Source organism: Anastrepha ludens, chromosome 5 (genome assembly GCF_028408465.1).
Source record: "Anastrepha ludens isolate Willacy chromosome 5, idAnaLude1.1, whole genome shotgun sequence".
Classification (NCBI taxonomy): Eukaryota; Metazoa; Arthropoda; class Insecta; order Diptera; family Tephritidae; genus Anastrepha; species Anastrepha ludens.
Window position 1 is genome coordinate 55,368,726 of NC_071501.1, and position 22,636 is coordinate 55,391,361.

General features: G+C 38.2%; 1 protein-coding gene across 1 annotated transcript; it reads left to right on the forward strand.

Annotated features, from left to right (window-relative positions):
- Positions 1-917: 917 nt before the first annotated feature.
- On the forward strand, positions 918-19,587 carry LOC128863349 (prolyl endopeptidase). The gene is made up of 8 exons (XM_054102473.1): positions 918-1,341; positions 1,395-1,665; positions 1,723-1,865; positions 7,913-8,072; positions 8,128-8,247; positions 13,649-13,729; positions 18,254-18,918; positions 18,986-19,587. The coding sequence occupies exons 1-8, from the start codon at positions 959-961 to the stop codon at positions 19,380-19,382; spliced, it is 2,220 nt and encodes a 739-aa protein (XP_053958448.1). The 5' UTR covers positions 918-958; the 3' UTR covers positions 19,383-19,587.
- Positions 19,588-22,636: the final 3,049 nt, after the last annotated feature.

Genomic DNA, 22,636 nt, shown 5'->3' on the forward strand with positions numbered 1-22,636 from the left:
TTGGCATAGTACATATGTATATTAGACTATGAAAATTGCACCAAAGTATATGTGTGTATGCATGTTTATATACATATATTAGTATACAACATATCTTATAAGGTATGTGGTAAATATTACCATATATTTTTTCCTTCATATGTAATAATAAATTAATAATAAAAACATTAAAACAACAGGTATTATTAACAACTAGTCGTCACTAATCATAAATTCGGTAAGGATGATGAAGATACACTTGGTTTTATTTTAAATTCTTCCAGTAAATCAAATTAATAATAATCAATAAGAAGGCATATGCAAATACAAATATGTGAATTTATATATGGACATATGCGCATATACATACATATACATGCTCACCTAAGTAGGAGAGAGCCAGATGTAAAACGTTGCCGAATGCGGGGGCCGATTGTGCTCTTTGTCGTTCGTTCCGCGCTTTCGCTTGCAGTTCAAGCAAAGTAACAACGATTGAGCAAGATAACGACGATTGAACAAGATAACGACGAATGAGCAAGATAACGACACATTTTTTCGTGCGTGCAGCCGGCTAAATCGAATTATAAGACGTTATCACGCCAAATTCCAGCAGTCTAGAATGAACATGTAAAATAATGCGATTACTAAAAGATCGCTGTAGACGGAGTGGATAAAATAATATCTTAATTTCTTGTTAATTCTTTTTCGTCTGTTAATAATTGGAATAACTACACTTTTTGCCAAGAATTTCTCAATCAGCTAGCAAACACGAACATTGCCGAATTTTTCAATGCCAATTTGGGGATGTCATTTATAAATAAAAACCTTAATTATATATATAGCTAGTACGTATGCAACCCTGCGCAAGCAATTACTAGACGATTTACTCTTCAGTGTGCACACCTACTACCAACACGACTTTTTAGTTGGGTTAATTTGCGTTCATACAGTCCAACCCGATAATACAGTCAGCCAACTAATGTCTATAGTGTGCGGTGTCACTAAATTGAATATCCAAAAGATTTCCAAAACTTTAGTGTTAACTTTTATAAGAAAAATTCCTAACAGAATCCCTAAAATGAAATATCCTATTACTCGGAAGGACACTTCAATTGTGGATAATTTTCATGGTGTTAAAGTGACCGATGGTTATCGATGGCTGGAAGACCCTGATTCCGCTGAAACAAAAGAGTTTATTGAAAAGCAAAATAAAATTAGCAGATCATTTATTGAAGAAGGGGATGAAAGGTCTCGTATTTTAAAGAAGCTAACAAAGTTATGGAATTATCCAAAATATAGTTGTCCAACGAAACATGGAGATTACTACTATTTTTTCGTGAATACAGGATTACAAAACCATAAGTAACAGCAACTAGACTTTTTATGATTTTCATTTAATATGTTGTCGCCATTAGTGTTCTATACCAGCAGACTGGACTGGAGGATAAACCAAAAATATTTTTGGATCCGAACACATGGTCCGAAGACGGAACTATTGCTTTATCTCAAAAGTCTTTCTCTGAAGATGGAAAATACATGGCATATGGCATAAGTGAAAATGGATCCGACTGGCTAAAGATAAGAATACGCGACGTAAATTCGGGTAACGATCTAAAGGAGACCTTGGAAAATGTTAAATTTAGCGCGATTTCTTGGACAATTGATAATGAGGGTTTTTTTTATTCTGTGCGTTCGATTTCCTTTTACATAATTATTTAGCTAAATTATTTGAATTATTTACAGCAATATTCCGATCAGAAAGGAATTGCTAACGGCGCTGAAGTAAAGCAGAATGAGAATCAAAAGCTTTACTATCACTATATCGGAAAAAATCAAACTGAAGATATCTTGGTAGTGGAGTTTCCCGAGGAGCCATCTTGGCGTATGTAAGTTATTGTTTTTTTTTTTTTTTAATTTTACAATGGTGTAACTATACTGTGTGCCTTGACGTTATGCTTCGTCATCGATATATTCCACGAAATTCCACGACTTTTAGTTAAATAATGGAGTTGCGTGTGGATGAGATGTGGGTTGCTAACTCCAGAAATTTTGAGTAAAAGTATAATTTGTAGGAAAAACATTTCGTTTTCAAAAGGGTGTGCTAATGGCCATAACGATATGGAATGCACCCTGACATACCGCTTAAATCAGAATATCATAGAGCATTTTTTGGGGGCAATGCGTCTAGAAGATAAACATTTTTACTGATCCGGATGCCTTTTAAATATAGTTTGCGGGAATACTTACAGCTAAACCCAAAAATGAAATTAAGAAAATTTCAAATGTGGGTACATCAAACTCTGATTAATTTTAGTACACGTGAGTAAATCGGGACGGCCCTAGCCGGAGCATAAAACTATAGGTCCCCCCATTTGTGGGACAACGTCAACCAACTTTAAATACACGTTTGCCACTCAAGTGTGAATGCCTACAAAGCGATTGTTTAAAGGCTTCCACCCAAGCAGCTTATACCCTTTGTAATTTAGATTGTACAATACCTTGTGGACAATTTTCAGTAGACTGCTTGAACACAATTTTCTGCGATGATAAGATGATCGTAGAACTTAAAATTTGGTCGAGTAGATATACTTGAAATTAGAATTCTACTTCGATCTTGAAAATGTACTGTCACAAATATATGAATGGGTAAATAATTTGTGTCGCATACAGCTTAAAACGATAGGTCCCTCCATGGAATGAAAAATAATATCGCCACTCGGCACTTCCTTGCTACAAAGACTAGCTTATGATTTGCGAACCTTTCTCTTAGCAGGTAGCACATTGTGATTAATATCAACAAAAATATTGAATGTATTAATTGAACCATATGCAATCGCCAAGTCGTCAGCAAATGCTATAACTTTTCCCATAAAAGGCTATGAAAAAAACAAAATTGGTACAAGAACTGAACATTGAGGGAAACCCAATGTTATGAGTCTGCTTGTGCTTAGATTATTGTAAATATTACTTCTTCTATTGCTTAAATAGCATTTAAACTAATCTAGAACGTTTTCGCGAAAACCTGCAGAGTTAAGTTTAGTTAAAAAAATTTTATGATCAACCATATTGCTTTTGGTATATCACAAAAAGGCTGACGAAATGTCTTTTAGCAATCATTGCTTTATATATAACTGAACTGAATTCAAAAAGAGCGACATTATGCCTGTAACTGTATAGCTGAGAAAAACAGGCCTGAAGTTATTTTTATCTTTTATATTGCCTTTTTCATAAAGTGGTATTACAATTGCACATTTTAAATCCTCTGCAATTATACTACTAAATAAATGTTTTAAAAAGTCTAAACATATAGTGCAATTTTTTGTAATTCTACCAAAAGTTATTAAAATTCCATATGAAATTCCTTAAGCCGTTACAGAGATAAAAACACAATTAAACCCCAAACATGGGGACCTCTAGTTGCATTGGTTTTTGTTCTGTTTTTGAGCGCGAGTGCAATTGGAACAAAAAACTTAAAGTGCGTAGCCGAGTAATCCATTCGCTGGAATGATTCGTAAACGGGAGGTTGGCACTTACGCACTACTCTTGTCACTTCACCAGTATAATGAAGGATGTGTCTGGTTATTTTTATTTATGGGTTTGTATTGAGTATTTCAGAAAAATACTAAACAAAATTTTTGAGTTCCGTGTAGTAGGACTAGCAAGGTGACTGTGCTAAGGCGAACTAATAACACTGTGCGACAGCAATTTTCGGGATCAAACCAAACAAATTGCAAATGAAAGTACTCATGTAGAATAGTGAAACCCCAATTGGGTTTTGGTCTACCGGGTCACAATTTTTATTTTACAGTGCATTAAAGTTTCGCAATACAGATCGAATGCTATATTAAATAATATGGTAAATCCAGTACAAATATTGATTTTTCTTAAATTTCGTCTTAGAAGACTTTTAGTAAAATTCAATGATACATTTTTTTGTAGAACATTTTAACCCGTTGAATCCCACCGTTATGTGACTATTTAACTCTTTTTTTTTCAAAAATCAAATAAAACTCTCAGATGTTTTTGGTGGAAAACGAGCTGGGCTTTGAAAAAAAATAACCCGTTTAATTCATTTAGCTAGTGATGCTGAATTTAAACTTAGAGGCAGGGTTGAATTCACTGTTTTTCGGAGGACATATTTCCGAATCGCTATCGCTGTCTAACGCCACACCTTCCACAGCTTTTGACCCCCAACAAATTTTAGCCAACATATAAAAGAATTCAATAAGAAAAGAATTGCTGTAAAATTGTATCGTTTTTTTAAAGTCACCTTTTTCAAATGGCAAAGATACCTGATGATATCGTTCTCCATGCTGTTGTTGTTGTTGTAGCAGCATAAACATTCCCCGTGCATATACGAGGAATGCTGCTGAAGTGACAGTCCTTGGCCGGATATAAATCCGGGTCGTTCCGGTTACGTAGAACCGACTGTCGCGGAATTTTGAGAGACATTTTGTCTTGAAACTTTTCTAATGCATCCAACATAGTTTGCGGAATGTTACTACTATGTGACAGCGGAGTCTGTGTACTAACAACGCTTTTGTACACAAAATTCTTCATGTGTTTCTTCGTAAAGCCCCAAAAAGTATTGACACAATAACAATTTGACGGCTCGTACACAATGGGTTCAATCCAGATCGTTGGAACTCCGAAAGGCATACATTTGCGTTTTTTATGCAGCCATTCTAGTAAAGAGTTGTTGAACGTTTTACAATTGTTTTTGGGAGCTCACGAGACATTTGTAATAACACTTTGGTCAAGGTATTTCTCATATTCATACTTTAACTCTTCACTAAAAAACATTTTTGCGATTAGTTAATGTAAAATGACCACAAATAGAACAAAACTTGTTAATGTTTCCTTTGCAAGCTTCCATTTTAATTAAACAGTTGTCACTTTAAATGATCACTCGCGAATACTTTCTGCTCTTACCAATCAAAATCGAATTATTGACATTTTTGTCCACTTTATTAATTGATCCATTCCACAACAATATGCAACGGTATTTTATCAGCGCATTGGTGCGACGAGTGCAGTCATTAGTTCTAACCATAAATTGAGGAACACAGTCCACAGAATTTCGACTCTTATCACTCTCTTAAACATTTTTTGCATTTTCCTCTTGTAAGATAAATTATGAGCTGTTATTGCAGTATTATCTTTTCTCACTGTAGAGAAGTGCACACGGAAAACAGTCCCCAAATCTAATAAAAGCCCATTAAAATTAAAGTTGTTTTTTACGAACCATTAAAGATCAATTTTGGATATTTTCTAATTGTAAACTTTGAACATTTCGGTTTCTTAATCAAGTTGGAAAATAAAATAAGATATTTTAATTTTTTTTTACTAGGTTGACGTTTTTTTGGAATTATTTGAATGTATATACATATATGGTACATAATATATTTTTTTTTTATATTTTACATTTACATATATAGGTGACATATACAAAAATACATGCATATAAATATCTATATATTTATGTGCAAACACACAGGTAATCATATGTATGGGAGCTTGGTATAGTTAAAATGAATGCATGCAATATTTATATGGATTTATTTGTTACATTTTTTTCAAGTACGTTTAACCCATAGGTGCTCAATGTCTTTGACAACCCCTAGTGAAATATTCCAAGGATTTTTTTTGTAGAACATTTTATCCCTTTAATACCCTATTTAAGAGGGCTTTTGAAACATTTTTGAAAAAAATGGGTTAAATAGTCACATAATGGTGGGATTCAACGGGTTAAAAAGTTCTACAAAAAAGTGTATCATTGAATTTTACTAAAAGTCTTCTAAGACGAAATTTAAGAAAAATCAATATTTGTACTGGATTTACCATATTATTTAATATAGCATTTGATCAATATTGCGAAACTTTAATACACTGTAAAAAAATTGTAATCTGATAGACCAAAACCCAGTTGAGGTTTTACTATTCTACATGAGTACTTTCATTCGTAATTGGTTTGGTTTGGGTCCGAGCCGATGACCTGAAAATTGTCGCACTGTGTAATAAAAAACGGCTTGCCAATAATTAAAAGTTATTAGAGTAAAAACAGTTTTTGCTAATTTTCAAAAAAATTGTAAATTCTTCCATGTATTTGGAACATAACTAATAAGGAAAGGAAGCGATAAGAGAGTATACATACATACATATAGTTATATATGTATGTACACACTTATATATAATTAGTTTTTACGGGAATTGGAAAATTTCTTCTAAATAGCTTCGTCACTAAGCGAAATAAACAAAATAGTCTCAAACTTGCTTTTATTGCACGAAATTTAACCAAATTCAACAGACTATTGGATCGACTGAAAGTAATATTTAAAACTATAATTGTTGGCAATAATAGCACTATCGCTTTCGCTCAATCAAGTAGCTTATAACAATTGTATGTAATTATTTTTGATGCTTCTTATTGCAACTTCTAAAACAAAATATATTTTCTACTATGTTTCTCAATAATATATAGTATTTCTATATACTTATTCTTAAGAAAAAGTTTTCTAATAGCGGTCGCCCCTCGGTAGGCAATGGCAAACCTCCGAGTGTATTTCTGCCATGAAAAAGCTCCTCATAAAAAATATCTGCCGTTCGGAGTCGGCCTAAAACTGTAGGTCGCTCTATTTGTGGAACAACATCAAGACGCACACCACAAATAGGCGGAGGAGCTCGGCCAAACCCCAAAGAGGGTGTACGCGCCAATTAATATATATATATATACTTACTCTTGCCATAAATTCTGTGACAAATTTTACCATGCATACGGCGATAACAAACTCGCAGAAAAAAGTTATTTTTGCTTTTGTTCGTATGTATTGTCTACTCATATATTATACTCAGCCCATAATGCAAAAACCACCCAGCAGTGGTTAAAATACCGTATTCCTGGGTTCATAGCGGCAGAAGTCTAGATCTGAATCCATTGGCCTACAGCTTGTGGTCAAAATTGGAAAACATGGTCTGTCGATGGCCTCACAGAAATTTGAAAACAATCTTTGGTTCGGACAACGACGTCAATATCCATGGAAACCGTGCGTACTACAATAGCTAATTGTTTCGAATGAAAATTAAAAATATTGTTTTGCATATTTACATAATTAAATAAAACTAACTTCATTAAAAAAATATTACAATTTCGTATCTAAATATAACGGACTTAACGTGTAACAGAACTTATGGCAGGACTAGGCTGTTTATGTTTTTTATGGCCAATTTGAATTGAGTAAGTAATTATATAATCGGTTTTAACAAACTATAGTATTTAACATAAATATGTTTGGCGCAATATTAAATTTTGTACGTTTATTTTGATATAGATTTTTATACTTTGAAAAAAGTTATCGATGAAAATTAACCTTATATATGTTGAAAAGGGAAGAGACGGAATGTAGGGACGATCTGATCGGTCTAAAAGGCATACCTTGACAATAACTTTCTTTTTAGAATTTATGCCCATGAACTCCGGGCAGTGCTCTGTAGGTTTACTTGGTAATTTTAACTAGATAAGAAAATAAATAAATAATTGGCTCGTACACTTCTGTTAGGTGTTTGGTCGAGCCCCTCCTCATATTTGTGGCGTGCGTCTTCATGTTGTTCTACAAATAAAAGGGCATACAATATTAAGTCGACTCCGAACGGCAAATGGTTTTCTATGGGGAGATTTTTCATGGCAGAAATATAATCGGAGGATTGTCATTGCCTTCCAAGGGGCGACCGCTATTAGAAATTATTTTTTCTATTATTTTGCTGTTTTATGCACGGAGATTCAAACCTACACACTCCCAAATGGTAGTCATGCGCCAACCGCCGATAGCAGTATTAATTACATAATTTTATATTCTTAGCATTTGATTGATGTTGATGTAATAATATTTATGTTAATTTTGCGCTTATTAAATCTGATTATCTGTTGATTTTACAGACAAGCTGTTGTATCTGATTGCGGAAGGTATTTGATTATGCCAATAGTGAAAGGTTGTCGTGATAACCTTATTTATTACATTGATCTAAACGAAGCCGAAAACATACGACCAGGCTTAAAGGTTATTAAAGTGATAGATGTATTTGAGTATGATTACGAGGTAAGTAAATCAAATGAATAAATCAAAGGAAAGCACTTCATAAGAATATTTTCAGTACATTACCAATGTGGGATCAAAAATTTATTTCAGGACAAATAAAAATGCTCCTAACTACAGAATTGTTATAATTGATTTGGAAAATCCACTTGAAGAATATTGGGAAACAATCATTCCGGTAAGCTACTTCTTAAAATTTTAAAACAGATGTTCTTTCTAACACGTACGTAATTGAACACATTCAGCGCCAGGGAATTGAGTAGGTTAAGGTTGCATGCTATTTCAAAACAAGGGCGAAGTTCATTTTTTTTTTTCAATTATTATCTAAATGTTGACCGTTTTGTCGGATACATTCTTGGAATCTGGCCTCCTTACTCCGTGTCACTCTCTGGGAATTATATTATTATTTTAATGCTGAAATGTTCGCTGTGTTTGTTTCATAGACTGTACTTTGCTTATTCGTTACCCCCACAGTAAAACTACATAGGGGTAAGATTGGGCGACCTGGGTGGCCAGAATATGGCACCCAAACGGCCAATCAGTTTGTTAGGGAAGAAATCGCACAGTATCGGAAGCTCATTGTCACTCAACTTGTTACCCGCAACCTTCGACGAGCAGTTATTTACGAGCATTCCCAAGGCAGCCGGTTCTACGTTACCGGAATGACTCGGGGGTTTTCCCGACCAAGGGCTGCCGCCCCAGTTAACTAGCCCTGTCTAGTGTACCGTATCCCACCACCAATCTTTCGTCCCAGGAGCAATCCCTTGCAGCACGTTTGCTCCAAATACTTCTCTTCAGGGATGGCGTCGAACCCAACCCTGGACCAGAGGTATTTTACTGCTGCATCTGCCACAAACGGCTCCACCCGAACTCCACCTCGGTTAGATGCAGCAAGTGCAACGGGTGGTGCCATCTTAAGACTTGTTCAGGCCTTAAGAATCATAGGGAGTGGTCCACAAGGTATGTGGCCACGTGTTGCCGCCCTCAGTGCCCACTTCAAACGACGACGCCCCCATCAGGGTAGTGGACAATTGCTGCAGCTCGCCTGATATCACAATAGCTAGCGCGGGTCGGATAAATAGCATAACCTGGTGACCTATGCTATCGCTTGCATCAGGCCACTTGCCCCTTATCATCTCGATCAAGAGACCTGCTGACTTTGTTTCCGCGGATCACCGGTCATACATCAACTTCAACAAAGCTGATTGGTCCAGATTCGCGGAATTTACTGAAGACATCTTCTCTGCTCTCCCCATTCCCACCGATGTGCACGCAGGCGAATGCGCATTCCGCCAGGCGATCACAGCTGCCGCTGCTCGCTTCATACCCGCTGCAAGGATCAGGGACATACGTCCCAATTTCCCAGCTAAACCAGCTGTTCTGGGGAACGAGCGTGATCGCCTACGCCAGGCCGATCCAGGGGATCCTCGGATAAAGGATCTCAATTCCGAGATACGGAAACTGGTAACCCTACACAAGCCGAACAAATGGGAAGAGCATTTGAAGTCCTGCAACTTCCCCTCTGGTGTGAGCAAGCTCTGGTTCGCCGTAAGGTCCCTGTCAAACTCGACGAAGCACAATCCCAAGGTTGATATCGCCTTCAACGGTCGTGCTTCGTCGGATCCGAAGAGATGCGCGTGCAACTTTAGCCGGCAATTTATTGTGCATCCTCCGGCCGACAGATCCAAACGTAGTGCCACCAGACGGTTGCATAAACTGACATACAACAGTGCGCCACTTGCTTTCTCCAGCGACGAGGTTCAGGGGCCCATCAAACACATTAAACCATCCAAAGCGGACTAAACATGCTGATGTTGAAAGAGCTGGATCCATTGGGAGTAGAATATCTCACCAGGGTCTTCAACCTGTCTATGGCCACTCTCATCATTCCTGATAAGTGGAAATTAGGGAGAGTTGTCCCACTACTGAAGCCTGGGAAACCCGCCAATCAAGGGGAGTCTTATCGTCCGATAACGCTCCTTTCCCCAATAGTGAAGACTCTTGAGGCCTTCTCTTCTACTCCCACTCTTCACGAAACACTTGACCCCAGCCTCGCACCAGCATGGTTTCCGAAGAGTGCACAGCACCACCATGGCACTCACCGTCATAAACACCCAGGAAACCGCGGCCTCAACCAAAATCGCCCCTGCGAGAGGACTGTCAGCCACGCCACGCTACTAGGTTCTCAAGTCGCTCGCCGACAGCACTTGGGACAAAGACAAGGAAATGTTGCTGTCGACTTTTAAAGCAATAGGCCGACCGGTTCTAAACTATGCCGCGCCTGTCTGGTCGCCTGGAACCAGTGATTCGCAGTGGACGAAGCTTCAAACCTGCCAAAACACTGCTTTAAGGACCCTGACAGGATGCCTTCTGATGTCACCTATACAACATCTACATAATGAAGCCCAAATGCTGCCTGTTAAGGAGCATAACAAACTGCTCAGTAAGCAGTTTCTGCTAGGGTGTTACCGTAGGCCTCACCCATAAACGACATTTATCGAGAGTTTCTCACCACCTTCTTAACCTCCGACCCCCGAATGCCGTTATCGAAGTCCAACCACCACCAATCGCAGACGAAGTGCTCCAACTTCCCCGAGAGTCCCGCGTAACCTTGGCACTATTAAGTTCTGGATATTGTAGCAGGTTAAACTCCTACTTATCCAGAATCGACCCCGACATACTAAACATATGTCCAGCATGTGAAGGCACCCTGCACGACACTAACCACCTTTTCACATGCCCTATTAAACCCACTCATCTAACACCCCTCTCCCTCTGAACCCAACCTGTCGAAACAGCTAGTATCCTGGGCCTACCGTTAGATGAGATAGAATAAGACGACTGATGATTACGCTAAACTGACAGGGCTACAACAACAACAGCAGTTATATACGATTCATTGACCTCGAAATACGCTTTGATTGCGAACGCACGTTTACCGCTGAGTAGTGGTAAGATACATTTCTCCACTAATCTAGGTTAGGTTTTACAATTAGTATTTTTGCAAGCTTATGGAAACTTCTCAAACAAAAGTGGTTGGCGTGACTTGGGATCCACATGATTGTGATGGCATTGATTTTGAAAGTTTGTTAGTGCCATTAGCTCTGAAATCCCAATTAGTTATAATTATAAAATTTTGTACCTATCGACGAATGTCATGTAGATCGATTCTTTCATGAGCCTTTTTAAAGCTAAGAACAGAAACGTGTAGTGCCGTTTTTTTTTTTTTGGGTTGATACCGAAATTGGGAGTATAGATGCAATTTTCCATTATTATTATTTATGTCGGGAGCACCGTCAATAATGGGAAGGACCTCTCGGAGCCCTTTGATACCAAACGAGGTTTTAGACAGGGTGGCTCGCTACCGTGCTACTTTGGATTAAGTAGGCAATTGAGTAGTAAAGTCCTCTCTCGACGAACAAAACTAACACTCTACAAGACTCTCATCATGCCCGTCCTAACGTATAGCGCAGAAGCGTGGACGATGACAACATCCGATGAAACGACGCTTGGAGTGTTTGGGAGAAAGATTCTGCGTAAGATTTTTGGACCTTGGCAACGGCGAATATCGCAGGCGATGAAACGATGAGCTGTATGAGCTTTACGACGGCATAGACATAGCGCAGCGAATAAAGATCCATACGGATACGTTGGCTGGGTCAGGTCGTCCGAAAGGATACAAACGCTCCGGCTCTGAAAGTATTCGATGCGGTACCAGCTGGTGGTAGTGGAGGAAGAGTAAGACCTCCTCTGCGTTGGAAAGATCAGGTGGAAAAGGGCTTGGCTTCACTCGGTGTGTCCAATTGGCGCCAGTTAGCACGAGAAAGAAACGACTGGCGCGCTTTGTTAAACTCGGTCAAAATCGCGTAATCGGTTATCGCGCCAATTAAGAAGAAGACTCGCTATCGTGTGACCTTCTTTAACCTAATGCTGGGGAAAGATTGTCCGAGCCGCAGAACTCAATCGCTCAGGCACAATTTTTTATAACAGCATACAATTGTTGACGTATGCCAATGATATTGACATTATCGGCCTTAAGCGAGTGGGTGGTAAACGAATACAAAACGAAGTACCTCCTGTCGAAAATTTCTGTTTATTTTAGAATCATCTACACGTTCTTGTTTTTGGTCAACAGCGAGGAAACGCGTCATAAACTTTTAACAGAGCTTTCTCATAGTCAAATGCTCTTTCAATATAAAGCCAACACGTTCTTTTGATGTCTTTACAATATCAGCTGACTCACGCAACTTCATATTTCGACCATTCAAAACGATTTTGTGGACTTTTTGATGTTTTCTGGTATTACCGCCTCATTTGAACGTCCACTGCGATGTACATCATCGTTGTCTCTACGGCCACGTTTGTAGTCAGAAAATCATCGTTTTATTGTTGTTTCTGATGGAGCGAAGTCCCCATAACACTTTTTAAGCCATTGCTTCACTTAAACGGTATTTTTTCCCATCAAGAAGCTGTGTAAAATTAAAACACGAAAATCTTTTTGATCCATTGTTTTGTTGGAAAATAACAAAAGTAACGTCACTCTGAGCAAATAAATTGCTAACTAATGAACAGAATATCATGAAATTTTACCAGCAGTCTTTTTAAGGTTAGTACTAACTGAAAAAGAGATAAATGCAATAAAACTATTGCCATCTATGTGTTTGGCCGGGTCTTTTTAGCCCATGTTGAAATGAACACTATATTATAAATTAATATGTTCATGTGCAGGGAATGCTGAACCCTGCTTTCAAATAACAATTATTTTAAGTATTCGGAGCTGTTTATCAATAATATTTAATTTAGTTCGATGTACTACGAGGGCTGAATTTTATATCGTACGTAGTAATGAAAATGGCTTTATTGTTTTTCAAAATATTCTCTTTGGAAGTCAATCACTTCAAAGCATTTATTTCAAAAAGCATCCAAAAATCCGAGAATAAATTCTGTGTCGAAACAATATTCAAAATTAAATAAAATTTATAACAAATTACGTTTTTGAAACTTTTTCTATACATTCTGCGTTTATTTAAGACTAATAGGAGGAGGAGCTCGCCCAAACATATATATATATATATAATTGGCGCGTACACCCTTTTTGAGTGTTTGGGCGAGCTCCTCCTCCTATTTGTGGTGTGCGTCTTGATGTTGTTCCACAGATGGAGAGACCTACAGTTTCAAGACTACTCCGAACGGCAGATATTTTTATGAGAACCTTTTTTTCATGACAGAAATACACTCGGAGGTTTGCCATTGCCATTGAGGGGCGACCGCTATTAGAAAAATGTTTTTTTTTTTTATTAATTTTGGTTTCACCGAGATTCGAACCTACGTTCTCTCTGTGAATTCCGAATGGTAATCACGCACGAACCCATTCGGCTACGGCGGCCGCCGACTATTTAAAAACATATACCCCGAAAAAATAGTACACATGACACGTTTTAGCCATTTCCCAGAAGGGCTCAACTATTACAAAATTAAGTATTACAGTGTTAAGTGTAAACTAAAAAGAAATTAATATAAGTATTTATAAATGAAGATTTGTAAAAAATGAATAAATAACAAAACATTAATCATTTTAGGAACAAGAAAGCGACGTATTGGACTGGGCAAAATGCGTGGATGAAGATAAATTATTACTGTGTTACATGCAAGATGTCAAAGTGAGTAAAAATTCTATACTGTGATATGAAATCTTTATACTATGATGTGATTTTTATACCTGCGCCCTTTTGCGCCCAAGGGTATTACAATATTTTATCTTTGATAGCAACGTTTCAAGTTGTGTTGTCTTTCCATCTTTTGGCTATTTCTGTTCAATATCCTTGATATAAGATCATTTAAAGTGTCGCTAGGGCGCTGCCTCAATATGAGCTAGCTTAGCTGGCTTTGTTTACTTCTACCCAACTCAGCATTTGCAGCTTCCTCTTCTTAATTGGCGCGATACCTACCTACGCGATTTTGGCCGAGTTTAACAAAGCGCGCCAGTCGTTTCTTTCTCGTGCTAGCTAGCTATACTGTGTGCTAGCCTGGACACACCAAGTAAAACCATGTCCTTCTCCACCTGATCTTTCCAACGCAGAGGAGGCCTTCCTCTTCCTCTGCTACCACCAGCTGGTACCGCATCAAATACTTTCAAAGCCGGAGCGTTTGTATCCATTCGGACGACATGACCCAGCCAACGAAGCCGCTGGATCTTTATTCGCTGCGCTATGTCTATGTCGTCGTAAAGCTCATACGGCTCATCGTTCCATCGCCTGCGATATTCGCCGTTGCCAAGGTCCAAAAATCTTACGCAGAATCTTTCTCTCAAACACTCCAAGCGTCGCTTCATCGGATGTTGTCATCGTCCAAGCTTCTACATTAGGACGGGCATCATTAGAACCTTGTAGAGTGTTAGTTTTGTTCGTCGATAGAGGACTTTACTGCTCAGTTGCCTACTTAGTCCAAAGTAGCACTTGTTGGCAAGAGAGATTCTACGTTTGATTTCAAGGCTGACATTGTTATCGGTGTTAATGCTGGTTCCTAAATACACTAAGTCTTTTACAACCTCAAAATTATAACTGTCAGCAGTGAGGTGGGTGCCGATACGTGAGTGCGCCGACTGTTAGTTTGAAGACAAGAGGTACTTCGTTTTGTCCTCGTTCACCACCAGACCCATTCGCTTTGCCTCTTTATCCAGTTTGGAGAAGGCAGAACTAACAGCGCAGTTGTTAAGGCCGATGATGTCAATGTCAAGCGGGGCGGGGCTTTTTAAATGGTGGGTCCCAAATCCAGCGCACAACCAGCTTTTCTGGAATGCTTCGCCTTCTCACGTTAGCTCACTCCCGAATGGGTGTTCGGAAGCTACCCAGAGGATACGTGGGCTAATCCCGGACGTTGAGAGCTGCTTGAACCATATCCAAAAGAATCGTCCTGGCCACTCCTAAGTGAATGGCGATCAGTAACTTTCCCCACTTGCGTGGACTTCTACACATGGAACCATCCTCCCAGCATTTGCAGCTAGGGACACATACATAACGCACATTTTAAACTAATATTGTGTTTTTGTCTAAACTTTGTTTAAATTAGTAAATTTTAAATGTTTAAAATTTGCTCCTGCAATGAAGTTTACATTTATACAAAAAAAATACCGTTTCTTTGCATTGAATTCCTTACGGTCGAATGTAATTGAGCTTAACACTAATTGAGCAGAAAAAAGCTGTTACCAAAATGATGATGTATCTTACGCTTGCCAAATCTCACAAAGGCAAACCTTTTTGATTAAAAAAAAAATTAATTTTGTTTTCGTCTGTGGACCCGAAAATTTCTGAATTTATTGTAATATTGCCAAATCACTTAGAAATTCGACAATTGTGGACGTACACCCACACACAATCAGAACGAATACAGAGCGTACACTCCTAGAAAAAGGCCCCTTCTTCAAGGATTAAAGTGCGTAAAAGGTTGAACTAAGCTGAAGAATGCGTTAGCATTCCAAATAAAGTTGGAGCAACGTTATTTTTACCGACGAGTCGAAATTCAACATATTTGGGTCGAATGACCGCAGTTTTGTCTGGAGAAGGGAACGTACAGCGCTCAATCTGTCTAATGTGGTTGGTACTGTTAAACATAGTGACGGGCACTTTATGATGTGGGGATTAATGACGGCAAATTAAGTGAGCTCGTTTTGTTTTATTTAAGACACCGTGACTAAAATAAGTTATCTAGAAATATTGAAGGAGCACTTTCCCAAAACTGCCGAAATATTCATGCAAGACAACGACCCAAAGCATACTGCGCTGGTTGTAATTGAATGGTTGCTTTCCAATGTATTGGCTCATACTCCTCTGAGCCTATTTTCAATCCCACCGACCGCTTTTGGGCCCACATTCAAAGATAATTACGCAAGCGGCAGATGAGTAGTAAAAATTACCTAAAATCAGCCATTGAAAAGATATGGGCAAATATTCCAAGAGATGTCACCAAAACTCTAGTAGACGTCGAGCAACGACGTCTACAAGCAGTAATTAGTGCAAAGGGATACTGCACAAAATATTTGTTCATCAATTGTCCTTTATTTCCATATTTTCCTTACTGGAAAAATTCCATATAATATATTCTATTATTTTAGTTTTTTAAAATAAAATATTGAATTGAATACTTTGTATGAGCTTTTGCGTTTTGTTAATTGGTTCAACCGGTGGTCTCAAGTTATATATAAGGATTAAAGTCAGAACAAACAAGTGCCCCAGTTTATTTTTGGTTCACTGTAGTTTTTACTTGAACAATTTGCATGTATAATATAATTTATATTATACTATAAATACAATTTTTAGAAATATGTCAACTTTACCGACCTATCTTGTAAATTTTGGAATGAATAAATTCTCTTAGTTTGGCTAAGTACGTATATTTTGAATTTGCGCCAAATTAGAACATAAATACAATTTTTACATTGTTACCTATTGAATGAATGTTGGAACAATTTTTTTTTTTTTTTTCGTTACGCAGAGTGGGCACGACCGGTTGACTTTTAGTCTATGAAGTCTTTCAGAGCGCATATTGCAGTTCTGAACTACTTTTCTGGAACGTGTTATTTTTTTCTTCTAATCCTCTAATACCTTTTCTATTGGTAATCACTTGTTGTTGTTGTAGCAGTTTACTAAACCCTGGCAGTGCGGTGTAGTAGCCGATCGTCTACGTCTAACTCATCTAACGGTAGAGTTCTTGTTTTCTGGTGAGGTAAGGTGCTAGACAGAGCTAGTTTGCTCGGGCGGCAGCCCTTGGTCGGGAAAAACCCGAGTCATTCCGGTAACGTAGAACCGGCTGCCTCTATTCCTCTAGCTTTTATGTCTGGGTTGCTTGTTTCTATTAACTCAGCCGGCTCCATCCAATATATACACACCTTTATTAAAATTCCATACGAAATTTCTGATTTACGGCAAGGAAAATATTAGGGTGACCGGAAAATAATGTCTTTTTTTTTACAGGAAATTCGAAAAAATACATTTCTTAAAATTTTTTATCAATGATGTAATTGTGCAAAGTTTCAATGCCGGATCGATAAAATCAATTAATTTTTTTGTCTTGCATTATCGTGTTGCAAAATAACGCCTTTTCTATTGGTAATCACTAGATACTATTCAATTAATGATTGATTTGGGAAGGTTTAGCTTAACAGTCCTCCTTGGCGGTTTATGCGGAGAGAGCTTATATTTCTCATCTGCAGTGATCATCCGAGGAAGCGACGTTTGGAGTGTTTGAGAGAAAGACTCTGCGTAAGATTTTTGGACCTTTGCACGTTGGCAACGGCGAATATCGCAGGTGATGGAACGATGAGCCGTATGAGCTTTACGACGACATAGACATAGCGCAGCGAATAAAGATCCAGCGGCTACATTGGCTGGGTCATGTCGTCCGAATGGATACAAACGCTCCGGCTTTGAAAGTATTCGATGCGGTACCAGCTGGTGGTAGCAGAGGAACCAATAAGTTGCATGTTTTGGGTTGGTGAACTCTATTTTCTTCAGACAGATTATGCAGAACCCAAAAACCTTCTCTGTTTGTTTTACCAATTTGTTACAAATGTTCTTGGGTTCTTGCCCAAGGTTGGTTAAGAGTATTAGACAGTTCCTCGATTGTCTGACATGGATTTGCTTCCACTTCCGCCCTTAATACATCATTGTCTAAAATTGTTGGAGTCGGAAAAATCAAAATTACCGGATCTGAACTTAGAAATTCACCTTCAGCAATCTAAGACACTTGAGTAGCAAATGTTGCATTACTACCCTTGTCAAACTGCAAAGTCATGCAATGGCGGATATGAATCTCTTCTGGTATTTGGCTAGCCATTTCACTCCAAATGGCGAAATAAAATTTTTCACTTTAACTTTGAAATGTTTGTAGCACGACCCTGAATTACGCAATGAACTCATAAACGGAAAAAAGGCATGTGCAGAGAGGACATTACTTTTCGGTTCCTCCAGTTTTTATAGTCAAATGCGCGTAAAGTCGCGCAAAAAAAATGTGATAGATGTATTGTGGATTTTCATTGCATATTTCAGGCGCAATGGAATTATATAACCGCTTGTGTGTGTGTAGTGATGTGCAGGACGCTTGTATTTTGTTTATTAAAATCTATTTAAATTTTTTAGGTAGACATTGAATTCAAATATGAGCCCCTAATATTAATTTTTTCATTTCAGAGTGCTCTTCAAGTAAATTGCTTAAAAACTGGAGCGATAATTCGAAAATTTCATTTGGATATTGGTACAGTTGTGGCGGTGTCCGGCAAGAAAAAATATTCTGAATTTTTTTTTAACTTCTCATCATTTTTAAATCCTGGTACTATCTACCAATATGATTTTAAGACACCAGAAGAACCACCCAAGATATTCCGTGAAATTAATTTGCAACTGGATGGCTTTACTCAACAAGACTACGAAATAAAACAAATATTCTATGATAGCTACGACGGAACAAAAATTCCTATGTTTATTATTCATAAAAGGAAAGAAGCAATATATCCACGGCCGTGTCTGCTTTATGGATATGGAGGCTTTAATATAAGTTTACAGCCCTCTTTTTCTGCAACTGGATTAATGTTTATTGATACATTTGACGGCGTATTAGCGTATCCAAATCTACGTGGTGGAGGTGAATACGGCGAGAAATGGCACAACGCAGGGCGTCTGTTAAATAAGCAAAATGTTTTTAATGACTTTCAAGCGTCCGCAGAGTTTTTGATCAATAATAAATATACAACTAAGGATCGTCTTGTTATACAAGGTGGATCAAATGGAGGACTGTTAGTAGGTGCTTGCATTAATCAACGACCTGATCTTTTCGGCGCGGCAGTAGCTCAAGTTGGGTGAGTTAATATATATATATGAGAGACAATTATATTTAAGTGTTTAACTTATTTTTAATTTCAATAGTGTTATGGATATGTTACGCTTTCATCAATTTACAATTGGTCAAGCTTGGTGCTCAGACTATGGCAACCCTAATGCAAAGGAGCATTTTGAAAATTTATTTAAATATTCACCTTTGCACAACGTACACGTTCCAAAAACCAAATCTGAAGAATACCCTTCAACTTTGATTCTAACCGCTGATCATGATGATCGTGTAAGTCCTCTGCATTCTTTAAAATTTGCAGCAGCTCTTCAGGAAGCAGTACAGAACTCTTGTCAAAGAAACCCTATTATTTTACGCGTATATAGCAAAGCTGGTCATGGTGCTGGTAAGCCAACGACCAAGAGGATAGAAGAAGCAGCTGATATTCTTACTTTTATAAGCAAGACTATAAACGTCAAAGTTATTAATCTCTAACAATATGTATTTTTCGATTTCTTGGTTTTATTTGTTACTTTAAAAAATTTAAATTTGTACAGTTAATAAACTTTTTAATGAAGTTAGTTTGCGTTCAAGTTGAAGTCTCACGTCTTAGAGATACAAACTTTATCCTTTCTTGAAAAATAGTGAAAATCTACAGAAAATCTAGTTAAAACCCACCAATAAATTGTTTTAAAATTTTGTCGAGCATGTTTTTAATACATAGGTGTTATGTTTAGCATAAATATAAATTAGTTTATATATGAGTGGCTCAGTGCCATCCTTGCCTAAGCCTCAATTTAGTCATTTCCTAATAATTAGTGACAAAGTTAATAGGTAATTAAAAATTAAACAGCCTTTTTAGGAAGGTTTGAATCATTTAATTAGATGTCAGCCTTGTCTCGTTCAAAAATTAGGGATGTGCAACTTTAGCACGAATAGTTTGGAGTATTTCTAAGTAGTGTCGCATAATAACTCCATATATGAAATTTTGAGGGTTAGGCAAGGATGGCACTGAGCCACTCATATAATATATGACAAATGTAATTTAGTTTGGCAGGTCATAGGTCTCAAAATTTTTTTTTTCATAATTGAAAGAAGTACATTTGTAGGGCAATCATGCAAGTCATGTATATTTGACTTAAACATTACGTAAACGGCAATAGATTAAAAAGTTTTAAATAAGACAAGTCTGGTTGGTTGGTTGGTTAGAGTGTTGATTCATCCAGAATCCCATTTTGTTGCCACATCCTCGTTACCAACTTGTTTAACAGTTATTTACAGCAAGACTATATCCAGTCTGAGCTTTATTAGGCTGTTGACGTCTAAGCCAGACAGTTGCTCGAGACTCTCGAACAGCGGTTTGACCAGGGTTAGCATTCTATCATTCCATAGTGCAGGGCATTCGCAGAGGAAATGGAAGATTGTTTCCTTTTTCTCCGGTTGTTTACAACTATGACAGTATGTGGTAGTCATGGAGTCATGTGGTACTGTACTCTCTCCCTAGAGCTTTCCACCAAACTATCGAACGATACGATAAAATAGGTCGTATAACCGCCTTATACAGCCATAATGTATGCTTAGGTTGAAGACCCCATCTTCTTTCAAGCATACGTTTACAGGCATATAAAGCAATTTCTGCTTTCCTTACCCGTTCTTCGATATTTAATTTCCAGCAAAGTTTGGAGTCCAGAATTAACTTTAAGTACTTTGCACTGGGTGAAAGTGAAAGTGTTTGTCAGTTGATATTTGGTAGGGTAAAAGTTGGTACCTTGTATCTGATAGTAAAAAGCATAACTTCAGTTTTACGCGGGTTTAAACTTAGGCCACATCCTGTGGCCCAAGAGTTAAACTCGCCTAACGGCCTTTGGATGATCCCACTGATCGTATTGGGACACAGTCCTGAAACCATTAGCACCACATCATCAACGTACGCCACCACTTTTACCCCACCTCTATTAAGTTTTATTAAGATTTTGCTGATCACACATAGCCAAAGAAGTGGAGATAATACTCCCCCCTGTGGAGTACCCCTGTGAACCTTCTTGGTTATGTTGATATTAGCTTTGATGATCCTAGTTTATAGCATAGAGATGACCCAGTTACTAATGCAACTGTCCACCTCTAGGTCAACGCCCGTTGGATGGCATCTGTACTAACATTGTTAAAGGCGCCTTCTATATCCAAGAATGCCGCCCTGGCATAATGTTTTTCTCTAGAGAGCCCTTTATTGTTCGGATTACCTCGTGAAGCGCAGTCTCCGTAGATTTGCCTTTAAGGTATGCATGTTGTGCAGTTGATATACCAGAGCCCTCCAGAGAGCTTCTGAGGTGTATATCCAAAAGTTTTTAACAGGAAAGACGAAAGACCTATTGGCCTGAAGTCCTTCGCTGATTCATGTCCTCTCCTACCTTCTTTTGGTATGAAGGCGACCTTGACTAGTTTCCAACTATCTGGAATATGGCCTAAGTTTAAACACGCTTTAAAAATTTCCTCTAGTCATGGTAGGATACAGTCCAAGGTTTCCTGTACCATCTTTGGAATGTTCCCATCTGGCCCCGGAGATTTGATCGCCCATGCGACTTTCTCCTTGGTAATTATTTCATTTGCAAGATGCTGTGGTTTATATTGGTTCCGCCTAATATTTCCCCTCCCACTTTCGTGAGCGCTGCATCCAGGAAAATGCGTGTTTAGCAAACGTTCTTCAGCCGTAGCAGTCCAAATACCATCAGGTTTCTTAACCCAAGAAGCCATTGAAAAGAAAGAACACGTCTGAGCCTAGCAGAATCCCTGGTGGATTCGATTGACGAATAAAATTCCCTCCAGCTCCCTTTTTTGGCAGCCCTGATTGCCTTCTTGTATTTTCTCCGACTTTTTCTGTACAATTCCCTATTTCCCGTCGAGTAGCTGAGGTTTAACGTTGATCTAGATTTTTCCCTTAGTTTTAAGAGCTCCTGCTCCACCAAAGAGGGTGAGTTTTTTTACTAAATTTTATGGGCAGGACGTTTTGTAGGCCCTACTAAATGCCTTTTCCAGTGTTATAACCCTACTCTCAAGGCTTTTCGTGAGAGTGATTTGGTGGATAGGAATCTCTCCTGCATTTTTGAACCTCTTCCAGTTGGTTCTTAAAAGATTTCGATACGGTATGGGGGATCCACCTTAAGATCGTAGAGGATCCAACTATGATCCGAAAAGGACCTTTTATTTGATACCTTCCAATTATCTACCCTTACTGAGCTATTTTCAGACAGTAAAGTAGAATCAATCACTTCCTCTCATCCTCTGAAATACTGCGTACTAGGAAAATTTTAGTGGGAGTGTTACCCCTGTTACTTACCGATAAGTTAGTATTGATAATAAAATTATAAAAAGACACCCCGGCCATTTGTCTCAGAGCTTCTCCACAACGCATGCCTCGCGTTGGCGTCGCATCCTACAAGCCTCCTCGGACGGTGCTGGCCGATCATGTGGCATATAGATAGAGGCAAGTGTGATGCTGACACCGTCAGCGACTTCCACCTCAACGGCTGTCATATCCTGTGAACTTTATGATGGGATTAAAAAAATGTTTACATGTTTTTTGGCTATAATACATGATATAGGATCACCTTGAGTTCGCTTATAGTACACATTGTAATTTTTCCCGAGAACCCCTTCACCTCGTTGCTCCGCACCCAGGGTTCCTGGATTAAGGCTATGTCAACGTTCTTCTCCCCTAGGAGAACGATTAGGTTGTCCGTTGCAGTCTGTGA

Bases quoted from the DNA above. Each gene is read 5' to 3' on its own strand.
- LOC128863349 (XM_054102473.1), top strand. From the start codon at position 959: ATGTCTATAGTGTGCGGTGTCACTAAATTGAATATCCAAAAGATTTCC. The intron at 8,073-8,127 runs GTAAGTAAATCA...GAATATTTTCAG, and splicing joins TATTTGAGTATGATTACGAG to TACATTACCAATGTGGGATC. The intron at 13,730-18,253 runs GTGAGTAAAAAT...TTTTCATTTCAG, and splicing joins GTTACATGCAAGATGTCAAA to AGTGCTCTTCAAGTAAATTG.